The 13,659-nt window shown below is 58.3% G+C and overlaps 1 protein-coding gene across 1 annotated transcript; it reads left to right on the plus strand.

Annotated features, from left to right (window-relative positions):
• Positions 1 to 3,650: 3,650 nt before the first annotated feature.
• Positions 3,651 to 11,494, plus strand: CA4 (carbonic anhydrase 4; the record flags this gene model as incomplete). The annotated part of the gene is made up of 8 exons (XM_079726436.1): positions 3,651 to 3,708; positions 8,029 to 8,082; positions 9,024 to 9,179; positions 9,917 to 10,062; positions 10,182 to 10,280; positions 10,549 to 10,612; positions 10,740 to 10,906; positions 11,300 to 11,494. The coding sequence occupies 8 exons, from the start codon at positions 3,651 to 3,653 to the stop codon at positions 11,492 to 11,494; spliced, it is 939 nt and encodes a 312-aa protein (XP_079582562.1).
• Between the last annotated feature and the right edge of the window lie 2,165 nt (positions 11,495 to 13,659).

Genomic DNA, 13,659 nt, shown 5'->3' on the forward strand with positions numbered 1-13,659 from the left:
GCTCCAAAACCTATTCTAAGCTTCTGCCTTCTCTCCATCTGCCCACCTCACCCCCTGATCACAGACCTGGTAGTCTCCTGTTAAGGGATATGTCCTAGGCCTCCTCTGACCTATGAACACCAGGAGTGCAGCGTCTTGCTCCCCTGTGTCTCCACCCCAAGCCCATCAGAGTCCCAGGAGAGGCTGAATCCGAATCTCACCTTTTTGGGTCCCTGCAGTTGGGGCTTCCCTCCTTGTCCCTCAGCCTTCCTCACCCCTCCCTAGGTCTTGGGAGACCAAGAGGAGCCTCGATGGGCCAGGGCCCCTCCCTGGGCCTAGTTCAGTGTCCGCTTCCACTCAATGTCACATCCATGCCTGCCTAGGGTCATGTTCAATCCAGGTGAAAGGACGTCTACTTAGATACAGGTCGTGGTGAAGTGTGCTAATGTGCCCAGGCCCCTGGCCAGCTCTCCTCAGGCTTTAGTCACTTGAGTTCTCACAATGAATTATGAGAATCAGAAACCTATAAGGGGGACTTCCCTGGTGGTCCAGTGGTTAAGACTTCGCCTTCCAATGCAGGGGGTGCGGGTTCGATCCCTGGTTGGGGAACTAAGATCCCATGTGCCTCGCAGCCAAAAAACCAAAATATAAAACAGAAGCAATATTGTAATAAATTCAATGAAGACTTTAAAAATGGTCCACGTCACAAAGAAAAGAAAAGAAAGAAACATATGAGGAAGATAGGGGTATGATTTTTATTTCACAGATGAAGAAAACCAAGGCTTGGCTGATGTCACAAAGCAAGTGGGTAGAGTCAGAAGTGACCCAGGGTTGTCTGATCTCAAAGCCCTGTAGCTCCCCCAGTGCCTCCCTCCTGTTCCAGACAGGGCCATGGCGTGAAAAGCCCCAGAGGATGAGAACTGTGATTCACTTCTGCATCCGCAGTGGGCCAGTGGCTACACCCAAGGCACCGGGAGGCTGGTTGTGAAAGTCTGGGCTGGGCAGCCTCTGGCCCAATAACTGTTTATTGGCAGAGGTCAGCAGGGCAGGGTTATCATCCCCACTTTATAGATGGGGAAGTTGCAATCAGAGAGGAGTAAGAAAGTTGCCCTAGGTCACCCCTGAGTCAAAGGAAGAGCAGGGACTTGAACGCAGGATGCTCGGGGACCCTGTGTGGAGTAAGAGGAAGGAGGCTGTAGCAGGGCTGGGACAGCTGGGCCTGGGCTGGCAGCTTTATGGGCCCTATAAGTGTTCGAGACATATCAGGGCCCAGCCCTGATCTAATGATCCCTGCTGTAATGAGGGGTCATGTCCCCTCCAGGGAAACTAGGCCCAGGGTGACTAGACAGTGACAGGTGACAAGTTTATGGCAGGCAGGACAGGGGTCCAGGCTGGGAGATAAGGCTGGGTGACCTTGGTAACACAAAGTAACCTGCCTTGTGTAACCTTGGAGTCAGAGATGATGGATAGAGCAGGAGCCACCCCGCTTGACTTCCCACGTCGCAAATGTGCAGTCTCAGTGGTACCCGTGATTAAGACGCATCCTTGAGGAAGTGCCCATTCTTAACCTCCTTCCCCTCCCCATGCCTCAGAAGGAACACCACACAGGGGCATGGTTCTCCTCCCCCAGCTCATTGGCCCAAAACATAGTAGGGGGTGCGCTGATGGGAAGGGAGAGGATTACTTAGAAATCAGCTTCCTCTTCTTCTTCCCAAAGGGACTTTGAAGTGACTCTAAGGTCACCAGTCAATAGCCCCTTAACCCCACCAAAGGTTTCTAAGTCTCTCTCCTGCCTGTAAGGGGGGCTGGCTTGGGGTTACAGGGACCCCTGAAGTAGACTTCATTTCCAGGAATGGGCTTCCTCCCCACTCCATTCCCCAGTCCTAAAAGATATATTTTTACAGCCTTGTGAACACAAATCCACTCCACCAGAAAAGATCCCAGGGTGTCGAATCCCTCCCCTGGCGGTCCAACTCCCAGGCTGGTGATGAAATTCTAGTGCAGCACAGACAATAGGACCCTAAGCCTGATGTGGATTCCCGCCCCCCTCCTCTCTGGAGGATCAAAGCTGCTCCTTGAGGCTGTGTGATCCTAGGCCAGAAGGTGGGGGGCAGTCAGCCAGGACTCTAAGCAGGGAGGAAGCCCCTTTGCCCAGATAGTTCTGGAGGAGGCAATCCCTCCTCAGAGGTCTCTTGCCTAAGTTCAAAGGCCCGTGGGTGCTGAGAGGTTGGCAGAAGATGGGGAAGTGACTAGACCAGAAAACTGGGGCTTCCTGTTGAAGGAGGGGGCCCAGGCCCACCCAAGTCCATATTCCCCACTCAAGTCTGAGTGAGCTTCTCAAACTGCCACGGAAGTCCCCGCCCCATGTGGGACACACAGTACCTAGAGCCATGAAGGAGTCTATAGAGGCATTGTAGCGGGCAAGCCAAGTCCAGGAGAGGGAGCTTCCCTCCTGAGACAAGAGGCAGCTTCCTCTCGTGGAGGCCCCCAGCCCCATTTCCCTAAATGCTAGGGCCTCCTCCAAGGAAAGTTTTCTTTCCCTGAACTCCTCTGAAGATTCCGGCAGATGAGAAAAGGAGAGGTCCATTCAGACCCCAGTCTCTTCTCTTCCCATCTCATCTCTGAAGTCTGGGGGTGGGGGCGGTGCGCTCAACAGGACCAGCCCCTCTCCTCTGACCCCATTAGTTCCTCTCTCACTGAGCCTCTTTGCTCCATTACTCAGTTTCGCCCCCTCAGCATCCCCAGCGCTGGCCATCACATACACACTCGCACAGAAATTCATAGGTGTCCTCACTCCGTGTTAGAAGAACAGTCTTTGGGTTGCTTTTTTTAAAAAAATAAAATTCAAATATATATTTGACTGCACCGCGTCTTAGTTGCGGCATGCGGGATCTTTAGTTACGGCATGTGAGATCTAGTTCCCTGACCAGGGCTCGAACCCCGGCCCCCTGCATTGGGAGCACAGAGTTTTAGCCATTGGACCACCGGGGCAGTACCTGGGTTGCTTAGAAATTAAGTTTGGAGCAGCCTGGGAGGGAACAGAAAAAGAGATAAGACCCAGAGAATCAGCTGTCACTGCCCGAGAGAGAAAAGCAAGCCCTCTTTCTGGGGACACCGGATTCAAGAAACACCATCGCACATCCTTCAACTCCGTCATCCCTCCGAGGCTATCTCCATTCCCCGAGCCTCCAGCCCCAGCCCATTCCAAGGCCCCCCGCGGGCTGCTTCGGAGACGAGAGGGCTGCGCAGCGGTCCACGCCAAAACGATCCAAGGCAGGAATCCGGGGTCCCCACCCTTGTGTGGATCGAGTATCTTGCGATGTCGCTACCCTGGTCCCAAACCAGAGACCAGGTGCGGGGCGGGGGAGGAGCGAGGCAGGAGGGCGGGTGAAGGACGCGGGTGGGTGAGGGGCCCTCGCGCACCAGTCGGAAGGTGACCAGGCGGTGGGGGTGGGTGCGGAGAGCAAGTTGGGGCGTGGAGGCTCTTAGATCAGGGACAGGTGAGGGGAGGACCCGCCAGGGGGAGGAGCCGCTACCCGCGTCCTGCTGTCGGGGCTCCCTCCCGTCGCGGCTCCGCTATAAAACCTGGGTCGGCAGGAACGCGGACCCCCGGCGGCCTCCTCAGCGCGCGGTCGGTCCCCAGCTCGGCGGCGTCGCCACTCCTGCGCAGGATGCGGCTGCTGCCGGCGCTCCTGGTCCTCGCCGCCGCCCGGCCCTGGGCCCGCGCAGGTGAACGAGGGCTTCGGCCCCGGGACCCCTCGGTGGCCCTTCCGTGGCCCCTCGGCGCTCGGGCCCCGCGCCCCCTGCCGAGGCTGCGCCCGCGGGCGATGGGGCGGCGCGGGCGCCGGGAGCGGAGAGGCGCGGGCGCCGGGAGCGGAGAGGCACGGGCGGCCGGGCGCGGCGGGCGCGGGGCAGCCGGTGCAAAGCGTGTGCGCGACTGCGGTGTGCGGGGCCCGCGGCCCTCGGCCGGGCGCCGTGCGGGTCCGGGGCAAGGATGCGTCTCTGAGCCGCCGCGGCGCACGCCTCCGTTTCTTACCCTTTCTGGTGCTCCTCCGTCTGTCGTGGGTCGCTGTCCGTCCCGCGGGGGCTCAGTGCTTGGTGGATGCCCCCGGCCCGGGGCAAGGACAACAAACTGGGTGCGGTGGGGCCCGGTCATCCCCGCTTCCCACCCTGGGTGCCTTGTCCCCGGACGCTGCCAGCACCCTTCACCTCCAGAACTGTGTAGGGAGCCTGGAGGGGGACATCCGGAGACCCGAGCCAAGCCGGTCTTTCCGGCCGGGGTGATTTTCGTTTAAAGATTAATGGTGAGGCCGAGCTCTTAATTATTCGCCTATGTGGAAGGTGGCAGGAGAGGGGTGTTAATATTTGATAAGGAGCTGAAGGCGCCTCCAGCGTCTGGGCACAGGGATCCAATCTGGCACCTTCTCTGCGACCCCACGGGGAGCCATCTCCTTGGAAGGAGGCCCCCATCTGCCAGTCCCCATCTCAGCTACCCCTCGGATGGTCCTTGGGGTCCACCTGGCCGAATCTCCTCTCTAAAGCTAGATGCTCCTCTCTTGGAGTCATGGGTGAGGGCTGAGGGTGCCCTCGGCAGCAGAGAAGGAGACCCTTAGCTGGCCCTTGGTGGGGTATGAGGGGCATCCTGCAGCAGCTCCCGGCCTCTTCCTAGGAGAGGAGGAAGCAGAAAAGCCGGGATGTGAACATTCTTATATGTAGGGTTGGAGGTTTGAAACCTACTTAAGCTGCTGGGCTTGTAGAAAGAGAAATGCTTTGCAATTAATGTGGCTGCTTTGTAGCTGTGTGGCTTTGGGTCACTTTCCTCCTTGGTAAGTCAGTTTCCTCCTTGGGTAAGTCAGCTTCCTCGCTTACAAAACAGAGAGTTATCTGACTCAGGTATTGTTCTAAGGATTCATATAAGATAGTGGGCGTAGGTGCTTAGTGCCGTGCCTGTGGGGCACACAGCAGGCACTCCGTAGCCACATGGCCTGGGCCCCGCCCGCCAGGAATCTCTCTCAGCCGCCCCCTCTCACAAGCTGTGCTCCCCTTAAGCGCGGGGGCTTTCTGACTGGGAGCTGCCGAGGGTCCTGCCTTCCTCCCCCATTTCATCTCCTAGGGAACCTGAGGCTGGAGAGTGACCAGGCTGTACATCGAAGTCCTCAGACCATCTGTTGCCAGGGAGAGAGGAGGGGAGAGGGTCATAGTCCCCTTCAGAGTCCCAGACCTAGCCAGTAGCTGCTGAGACTTTGCCCAGGGCATCTTCAGGTTTCGCTGAGCTGGTTTTCAGGATTCCTCCCTCCCCCTGGAGTGGGAGGGTGCGGTGAGCAAGGTTCACCCGAGAGAACTTCTTCAATCAGCTCTAAAGCAGGGGGCTGGGGTGGTGGGTACGTCAAGGGTGGGGGACAGTGGCTGGGTGACTGGCGATGGTCGTTAGTTGTCGCACTCCATCTCTGGTCAGGGCAGATGGACTAGGCAGCATCCTGAGCTTGGAGCCAAGACCAGTGGGTAGCTCCTCTCCTTACCAGACCCTCTAGGAAGTGGCCTGAGAGAACTGGCTGATAATTATCTGTAAGGGCCACTCCCTCATGAACCAGTACAGGAGCCTGAGCTGGTCCGTGACCCTGCCACCGCTTGCCTAAAAACCAGCCCCTACCTTTAGCCTTCGGATACAGACCTGACCCCCAGCCTTGGCCTCATCAGCATCACGTTTTCCGGGCTTCTGCTTCCTAAAGAGGGTAGTTTCAAGAGCATTCAACCAAGCAGGTCAAAAGTCTCTGTGATTAAGACAGTGGATCAGAGGTCACCATGACAACCCTAGGAGCTGTAGCCAGAAGCAGGGAGGAGCAAATTCCTAAGAAAAGCTCAGGCTGGACCAGATGGGCTCCAGGGAGGCTGACAGGGGTTCCACCCATCAGAGCTGGCTCCTGAGGATTCCGGCTGGAGCCAGGCTTCCCCTGAAAACAGCTTCCGCCTGGGTATCAGCCACCAGGAGGGGCCAGTCTACCTCAGAGGCGCCTTCTGCCTTCAGGACCTCTGAGACCCAGGAGAATCATAACAGGAAGCCTTTCACGGATGCAAATGACCTCCCATCCAGTGTGTCCTTAGACACTGACTCTGGGAGATCAGTGGCAGCTCCTTCTGCCTGAGGAAGGAAGGAAGAAAGTGGGCTCAGAAAAGTTAATGAACTCTCCTGCAGAGAATAAGCAAGAGTCAGAGCCAGGACTGGAGGCTGGGTGATGGGCTCCGCCATCAGAGTCTGCCAACATGCAGAGACGGGCCTGGATGGAAAGTGGCCACTGCCCTTTGCAGAGTTGACCCTCGTCAGGCTTCCCCAGATGCAGCAAGTCCCAGGGTCAGCAGAGCCCTGCCTGTCCCGGGCAGGGGGTGGACTGGCCAGGGGAAGACACTGCAGGGACTGTTCATCTCTGAAAGAGGCTGTGCCAGCAAAGCAGGCACAGCATTTGATCCAGACCTGGGAGACTGGGAAAGCCCAGGTGGCTCTGAAGGGCCCAGAGTGTGGGGGTAGCCAATTTCCTATAGATGCTCAGTCCCCTGGCCTTCCTCCCAGCCCCTACTGAGAACCTGCCCCCTCTCCACCCCATGCCCATTGCAGGGACCCCAGGGGAGGTGGGCTTGGGTGGGGATGGATGTGCTCAGAGGCCTTAGCTCAGGCTGAGCAGGAAGCTCTGCTTTTCTTAGGAATTTCCTCATCCCTGAGTTCTTTCCAGCTCACTTCATTTCTCTCCTTGACTTTGGCCATCTGTGCCCTGACAGGGGGTTGAGGAAGGGAGGGAGGGAGGGAGCCAAGGAGAAGGGAAGGACTCGTCAGGGACTTGACTAAATTCCAACTGCCTGGAACACTCTCTACCATCTCTCATTTAATCCTCCCCACAGTCCTATAAGGTGGATGGTATTAGTTCCATTTTACAGACAGCAACACTAAGGCTCAGAAAGATTAAGTGACTTGTCCCTAAACCCACAGCTCCTAAGTGGCCCAGCTAGAATTCCAGCTCTGATCAAATGCTTTGTCCACCCTGCTGGCACAGACTTTCTTTTAAAAATCAATAGACTAATTTTAGAGCAGTTTCGGGTTTACAGAAACATCAAGCAGAGAGCACAGAGGAGAGGGTTCCCATGTGCACAGTTTGCCCTGTTGTCAACATCTTGCATCAGTGAGCTACATCCATGATGCAGGCTTTTTTCAGAGATGTTGGTTCTCCTGTCCGGAGGCAGGGTGGGGGATTGGAAGGCAAGTCTGTCTGGTCCCAAACACCAGGACTGCAGGTTGGAGGAACAGGGGAAAAGACCTAGCTGCCTTCCTCCCTGCAGGACTGTGAGAGTTTAGGCAAGAATGGGTGTTAATAGCACAAGAGGGTGTGTTCCAGGGAGGGACTAGCCTCATCTCTCTCATCATCCCATCAACTCTGGGAAAGCAGCCAGGCTGAACGTGGCTGTATTGTCCTGGGGGACCCTCCTCTTCCCCTGTCACCAGCCTCCCTTCCAGGTTTGAGGGAGGGGATGCAAGGAGGGAGGGGGAGGCTGATGACAACAGGTAGAGAGTGTCCAGGCTAGCCCCTGGGGAGAGCTGACCCACCTTGGAGGGCCCCTCAAGGGCTGCTGGCTGTCTGGTCTGCATTGTCTGGGGACAGTGCCCTGGGAAAGGGGACCAGTGGATTGGCTGTGGGTCAGGGATGCCTGGAGCCTGGCTGTTTCGACCGCCTCCTTCTCCATCCCTACATTTTCTCCTTAAGGCTCCTTCCCCTGGGCCTTCTGTCCCCCAGGATGGCACCCCAGGAATGCTCTATCCCATCCCAGGCCAGGTTCTGACTCCAGGGATATTCCCAGCCTCTGACCCACTGTGTACACACACACACACACACACACACACACACACACACACACACACACACACACACACACACACACACACACACACACACAGTTGCTTGTGTGCACACAGTTCACCGGCACTCATAGAGACAGACGTGTGTGTACACAGATACACTGACATGCTTCTGCACAGGTCTCACATCCTTCCTCTCTCTGTTCCAGGGTCACAGTGGTGCTACCAGAATCAAGTCAAGCCCTCCAACTACACCTGCTTGGGTAAGTGCAGCGAGTCTTGTGGTAGGGACCCTCCAAGTTGAAATGAAGACCCAGGGAAGGTGAGAAGGATGAGGTGATGGTGGCCCCAGTCAGATATCAGCTCCTAACACACACACACTCTCTCTCTCTCTCTCTGTCTCTCCTGGTGCTCAGGGCACAGGGAATATAGAGTGACCTGAGTTTTTACTGGGACCTCCTGTCATCATCTCTGACCCCAAGAGAGTCAGCCCTCTGGTCCTCTGAAATAAATCAGGAGCAGCATCACAGGGAGAAATTCATTTTGCTCCTTCTCATAACAAAATGGAGAGTTGATTCTGTTCCAGTGACACCCCTGCATGTGGGCCTGGGTGGCAGTTCTTTGTACTTTTTCAAGCGCTGCCCAGTTTCCTGCAATCTGCTTTCCTCCCACCGTTGCTGTTTTGGTGACTGGACAGTGCTCCCCAACCCCCGGCCCTGCTCACTGGTGTGGGAGGTCCCGGATGCAGGGGGCTGGGCTCCCCTGGGGCTCCTTCCCTGCCTCCCAGTGCTCAGATAAGGCTTAGTGTCAAGTCATGGGGTCCTTTCACAAGCAGCCCTTCCAGGGGACTCCACCGCTTCCATGCACTCTCCCATCCACCTCCTTTGAACTTCGGAACCCCTAGGAAGCAGGTTATCACGGAGCTTTCCTTTCACAGCCCAGCATCTGAGGTGGTCCCCTACCCCAGAGCTCACATCCTAGCCCCACCCTGTCCAACACCATGCCTTGCTGGTTTTGTGTGCGAGTGTCTGAGGAAGGAGAAGGGTGAGGGTGGAGTTCTGTGCTGGGCATCCCCCCAGCACAGCCTGCCAGCTATCCAAAGACCTTGCTGCCTTGAGCTGGGCCTGACCTGAGTGGGGTGGAGGACGCCACACCTCGGTGCCAGGCGCCCCTGACTCCCAGCCCACCGTCCCTCCCTGCTCAGGGCCGGACCAGTGGGGCGATAGCTGCCAGAATGACCACCAGTCACCCATCAACATCGCCACTGCCAAGACATCGCTGGACCCAAACCTGGGACCCTTCTCCTTCTCCGGCTATGACAAGAAGCAAAAGTGGACCGTGCAAAACAGTGGCCACTCAGGTAGGTCTCAGATGGACTGGATGCAGGTCCCGGACAGCAGGGGCACGGGATCCCGGGACCCAAGTTCCCCAAGGACTGGAGGGTTGGGCTCCTCCTGAGAGGGGACACCGGGTTGTCCACTTTTGCTGAGGAGAGGCTGAAAAGCCCTGGTGGGGGCGGGGTGGGGAAAGCAGGGTGGACTTTGGAAAGGAGGGAACATTCTATCAGTATTTTCAATCCTGTATCAGAGCAATCTGTAGGGGGGGAGGGGACAGGTTCTAGGAAGAAGGAACAGCATGTGCAAAGGCACAGAGGCGTGAAACAGCTTGGGGGGTTCAAAGGGCTGCATGTGGCCCCATGTGCATGGAGGACAGGGCGAAGCCAGGAGGGGCCAGCGCCGCCCAGGGTCAGTCCAGCCGGGCCTGGGGCAGGTCGCCCCGGGCTGAGGAGTTTGGACGTGGCCCTGGGAACATTGGGGCACCACGCGTGGAGGGCGTTGAAGCACGGGCGGGGCCGGGCTGAGTTGCATGTTCGGGCGGTGAGGGGTGTACAGGGGGAGAGGCAGACAGGGAGGCCAATGGGGGGCCAGGGGAAGGTCCAGGCTGGTCCACTGTTCCTGTCCCTTCAGGCCCGGGACCGTAGCCCGTGAAGGGTGCGAGGTAGGAGAGAAGGTCCCGCTCGGGTGGAGCCGGGGTGAGGGGCTGGGAGAGGCTGGGGGAGGGGGGTGCGAGGACTCTGCCCCGTCCTGTGCCCTCCAGTGATGATGTTGCTGGGGGACGAGGCCTCGATTGCTGAAGGAGGACTGGCCGCCCGGTACCGGGCCAAGCAGCTGCACCTACACTGGTCCAAGGTGCTGGATTGGGGCTCGGAGCACAGCTTCGACGGGGATCGCTTTGCCATGGAGGTGAGGGACCTCTTCCCAGGTGGATGCCTTGGCTGGGCTCTGGGTATACTTGCCTTGGGCGAGAAGGAGGGTCCAGCACCCTGACGGGTTCTCTCTCCATCCCTCTCACCCCTTACCAGATGCACATAGTACATGAGAAAGAAAAGGGGACATCGAGGAACACGAGCAAGAACCAGGACCCCAAAGACGAGATCGCAGTGCTGGCCTTCATGGTGGAGGTGGGGCTGCCATCCCTCAGGGTTCGAGGGGCTGCTTCTTAGGATCCAGAGACCTGGGATCCCAGCAAGGCAGGAGGGGGCTGGAGAAGCTCCGACTTCCCCTCTGTTTCTCAGTGACTTGTACATCCCCATGTGGGGAGCCCAGGGCCTTTGAGGGCCTCAGTCCCAGAAGCTGCGTGCCCGCCCCACCCCAGACCGGGAGAGTGAACTGGTGGTCACCACCGGCTCCCCACAAGCCTCTCTCAAGCCCCTTTCCCTCCTGTTCCAGGCCGGATCCGAGAATGTTAACTTCCAGCCCCTGGTGCAGGCGCTGTCTGACATCCCCAGTCCCAGTGAGTCAGGATGGCGAGGACCGGGAGGCGGGGGGCTGGGGGAGGGGAGAAGACTTCTTCCTCCGAAAGAAGGTCTGGATGGTGGAGGAGCCTGTACTCTCAGAGTGAGGAGTGTGAGTCTCCCCAGATATGAGCGCCATACTGAAAGACAACATCAGCCTCTTCGACCTGCTCCCCAAGAAGGAGAAACTGAGGCACTACTTCCGCTACCTGGGCTCGCTCACCACACCAGGCTGCGATGAGAAGGTGGTCTGGACCGTGTTCCAGGAGCCCATTCAGCTCCACAAGGACCAGGTACGCGGGGCCCGGCCGAGGGTGCAGCCTCCCCTGCGTCAGCTCCTGGAAACTGTCCCTTTGCGGGGGGCCCCAGGCAGTCTGGGGCTCAACAAGCCCCCAGGTGAGGCTAATGCAAGCTCAAGCTTGAGAACCACTGTTCTCTGGTAACAGTGATGATAGTAATAGTAATCACAGGCCCTCAAAGCCCAGAGCTGTGAGTCCCCTCCGCTTAGGACACTCATGGGAGCTGAGCCCCCATGGATGCAAAGCACTTTACATCCCTGATTCTTTTCCTCTGCACAAGAACCTGAGAGGGCTCAGAGAGGCCAGGCGACTGGCCTGAGGTCACACAGTGAGGAGTGCAGCTCCACCAGCTTCATCCCTCCCTGCTGAGCCCTGTGCCTTCCACAGATCCTGGCATTCTCTCAGAAGCTGTATTATGACAACGAGAAGAAACTGAAAATGACAGACAATGTCAGGCCCCTGCAGCCCCGGGGGCAGCGCCAGGTTTTCAGGTCCCAGGCCCCGGGACGGCTGCTGCCCGTGCCGCTGCCCACCCTGCTGACCCCCGTGCTCGCCTGCCTGACAGCAGGCTTCCTCCGATGACGACTCATGTTTGGACGCTTGACCTCTGGTCTCGGCCCTTAAGAGGGCTTGAGCCTCTGTTCCTCGGGCTTCCCGGGCTGGACTTTGGCGATGACTAACATATGGACACGTTTTTGGGGAACCCTCTCTCACGTCTGTTTTTAGGTCCCACAACGACTGCTGCCCTCCTCCCCTCAACCCACCCCAGCGTGCCAGGGTAGGGGCCTCAGGGCCCGGAGATTTCTTCTGAGCCGGCACCCCTCCCACCTTTGTGAATTCCCCGTTGACACCCCAATTGGAGAGATGCCGAAGGGACCTCAGAGCTCCAACACAGCCACAGCTGGAGAAGTTCCAATCCAGCCTTTCATTATATAATGGGGGAAGCTGAGGCCCAGAAAGGAAAGGAGGCTGGGTGGAGGCCACAGAGTGAGGCCACGGCAGAGCCAGCTGAGAGCCGGCCAGCACCTTCCGCCCTGTACTAGCGGTGGAGAGTGCGGGTCCTGTGTGGGTACAGCCTAGGCGGGGTGGGTAGTGGGGTTCATTTATTTGCCCCAGTGTTTCTTGAGCATCTATGTTCTAGGCACTGGGGCTGTGGCGGGGAATGAGACAGATAAACTGCCTGTCCTCCTGGAGTTCACAGTCTAGCAGGAGACACTATAAATAAAGAGGCACATCGTACACCGTATCAGACGGCTGTGGTCAATCGGCGGGAAGGGGCATCCATCAGAAGACTTGCAGGAGGCAGTGGGGGGAGGCCACCTGGAGGCCAGCAAGTGCTCATGCGTGGAGGGGAGGGAGGGAGGGCGGGAGGAGGGTGGGGGGGAGGGCGAGAAGGGAGGGGGGGCCGTGGTGCAGGGGCTGCAGGGCTGAGCGGTACGGGGAGCAGCTAGGAGCCCGATGCCTCCTCCAGGAGCTACTGGGTCACAGGCGAATCCAAGGGTCTTTGGCCCTTGAACTTAGGAGCTGACAATGAAGAGCCCCCTCCCCGCCCACCACGATCCTGTCTCTAACGGCGTTTTCCTTTCTGGGGCCCAAGAAGGGAGTGAGACTAGGAGGCAGCGGGTGCAGAGAGGAGGGTCCAGAAAACAGGGAGAAAGAAATAGGGGCCCCACAGGTGGGTCCCTGGCCAGGCTGGGCCCCGGGGGCCAGGGGTTGAGGGGCCTCAGGCTCTGGGACCTCATCATCCAGGGCAGGGCTGGAGTTTTGGAGGAGCATGAGATGGATTTTTAAGAATGGATTTTGGGGGCTTCCCTGGTGGCACAGTGGTTAAGAATCCGCCTGCCGATGCAGGGGACACGGGTTCGAGCCCTGGTCCGGGAAGATCCCACATGCGGCGGAGCAACTAGGCCCGTGCACCACGACTATTGAGCCTGCGCTCTAGAGCCCACGTGCCACAACTACTGAGCCCACGTGCCGCAACTACTGAAGCCCGCACGCCTAGAGCCCGTGCACCGCAACCAAGAGTAGCCCCCGCTTGCCGCAACTAGAGAAAGCCGGTGCATAGCAAGGACCCAACGCAGCCAAAAATAAATAAATAAAATAAATAAACTTAAAAAAAGAAAAAGAATGGATTTTGGACGAGCATGAGAAGAGGGGAAGAGGCCAAGAATGGGCCTGGCTGGGTGGCGAGGGGCCCTGGGGCTGGGGCCAGGTCAGCTGGTGCGGGGACAACCTCTCTGTAACAGGCTTCCCGTCTGGAGGTGATGAGATAGGTGCCCACAGGAAGACGCAGGGCTAGGCCAGCACACGTGGGATTCCACCACCGGGTGCTGGAAGCCCTGGCTTGCCATTGGTCTCTGGAGGGGGCTGGTTGGAGGAGGTGACCTCTAAGCCTTCTCCCACTCAGATACCCTCAGAGTCCCTGACCACCGCAGCCAGGCTGAGGGACGCGGGCTGCTTCCCTCCGTAGCAGCCTCCCTCTCCCTTTCCTCCTTCGTGACCAAGAATAAGCACCCCCTCCCTTCACTGCTGACCACACAGCCAGCCTTGGTGGGGGGGGGTTGGTATTACTGTCACTATGGCAACACCAGGCGGCTTGTGTCAGCAGGGGCTGTGTGGACACGAACCCGTTCTCTTTGGTTCCCACGCAGGCAGGCTGGGGGGGTCTGAGACCCAAGCTGCGCCCTCCTCCTCCCCTCCCCCTTTCAGGCTCAGGGCTCTCAGAAGTCTGAACTGCCCCTCCCCCC

This window comes from Hyperoodon ampullatus (genome assembly GCF_949752795.1).
Source record: "Hyperoodon ampullatus genome assembly, chromosome: 19".
NCBI lineage: Eukaryota > Metazoa > Chordata > Mammalia > Artiodactyla > Ziphiidae > Hyperoodon > Hyperoodon ampullatus.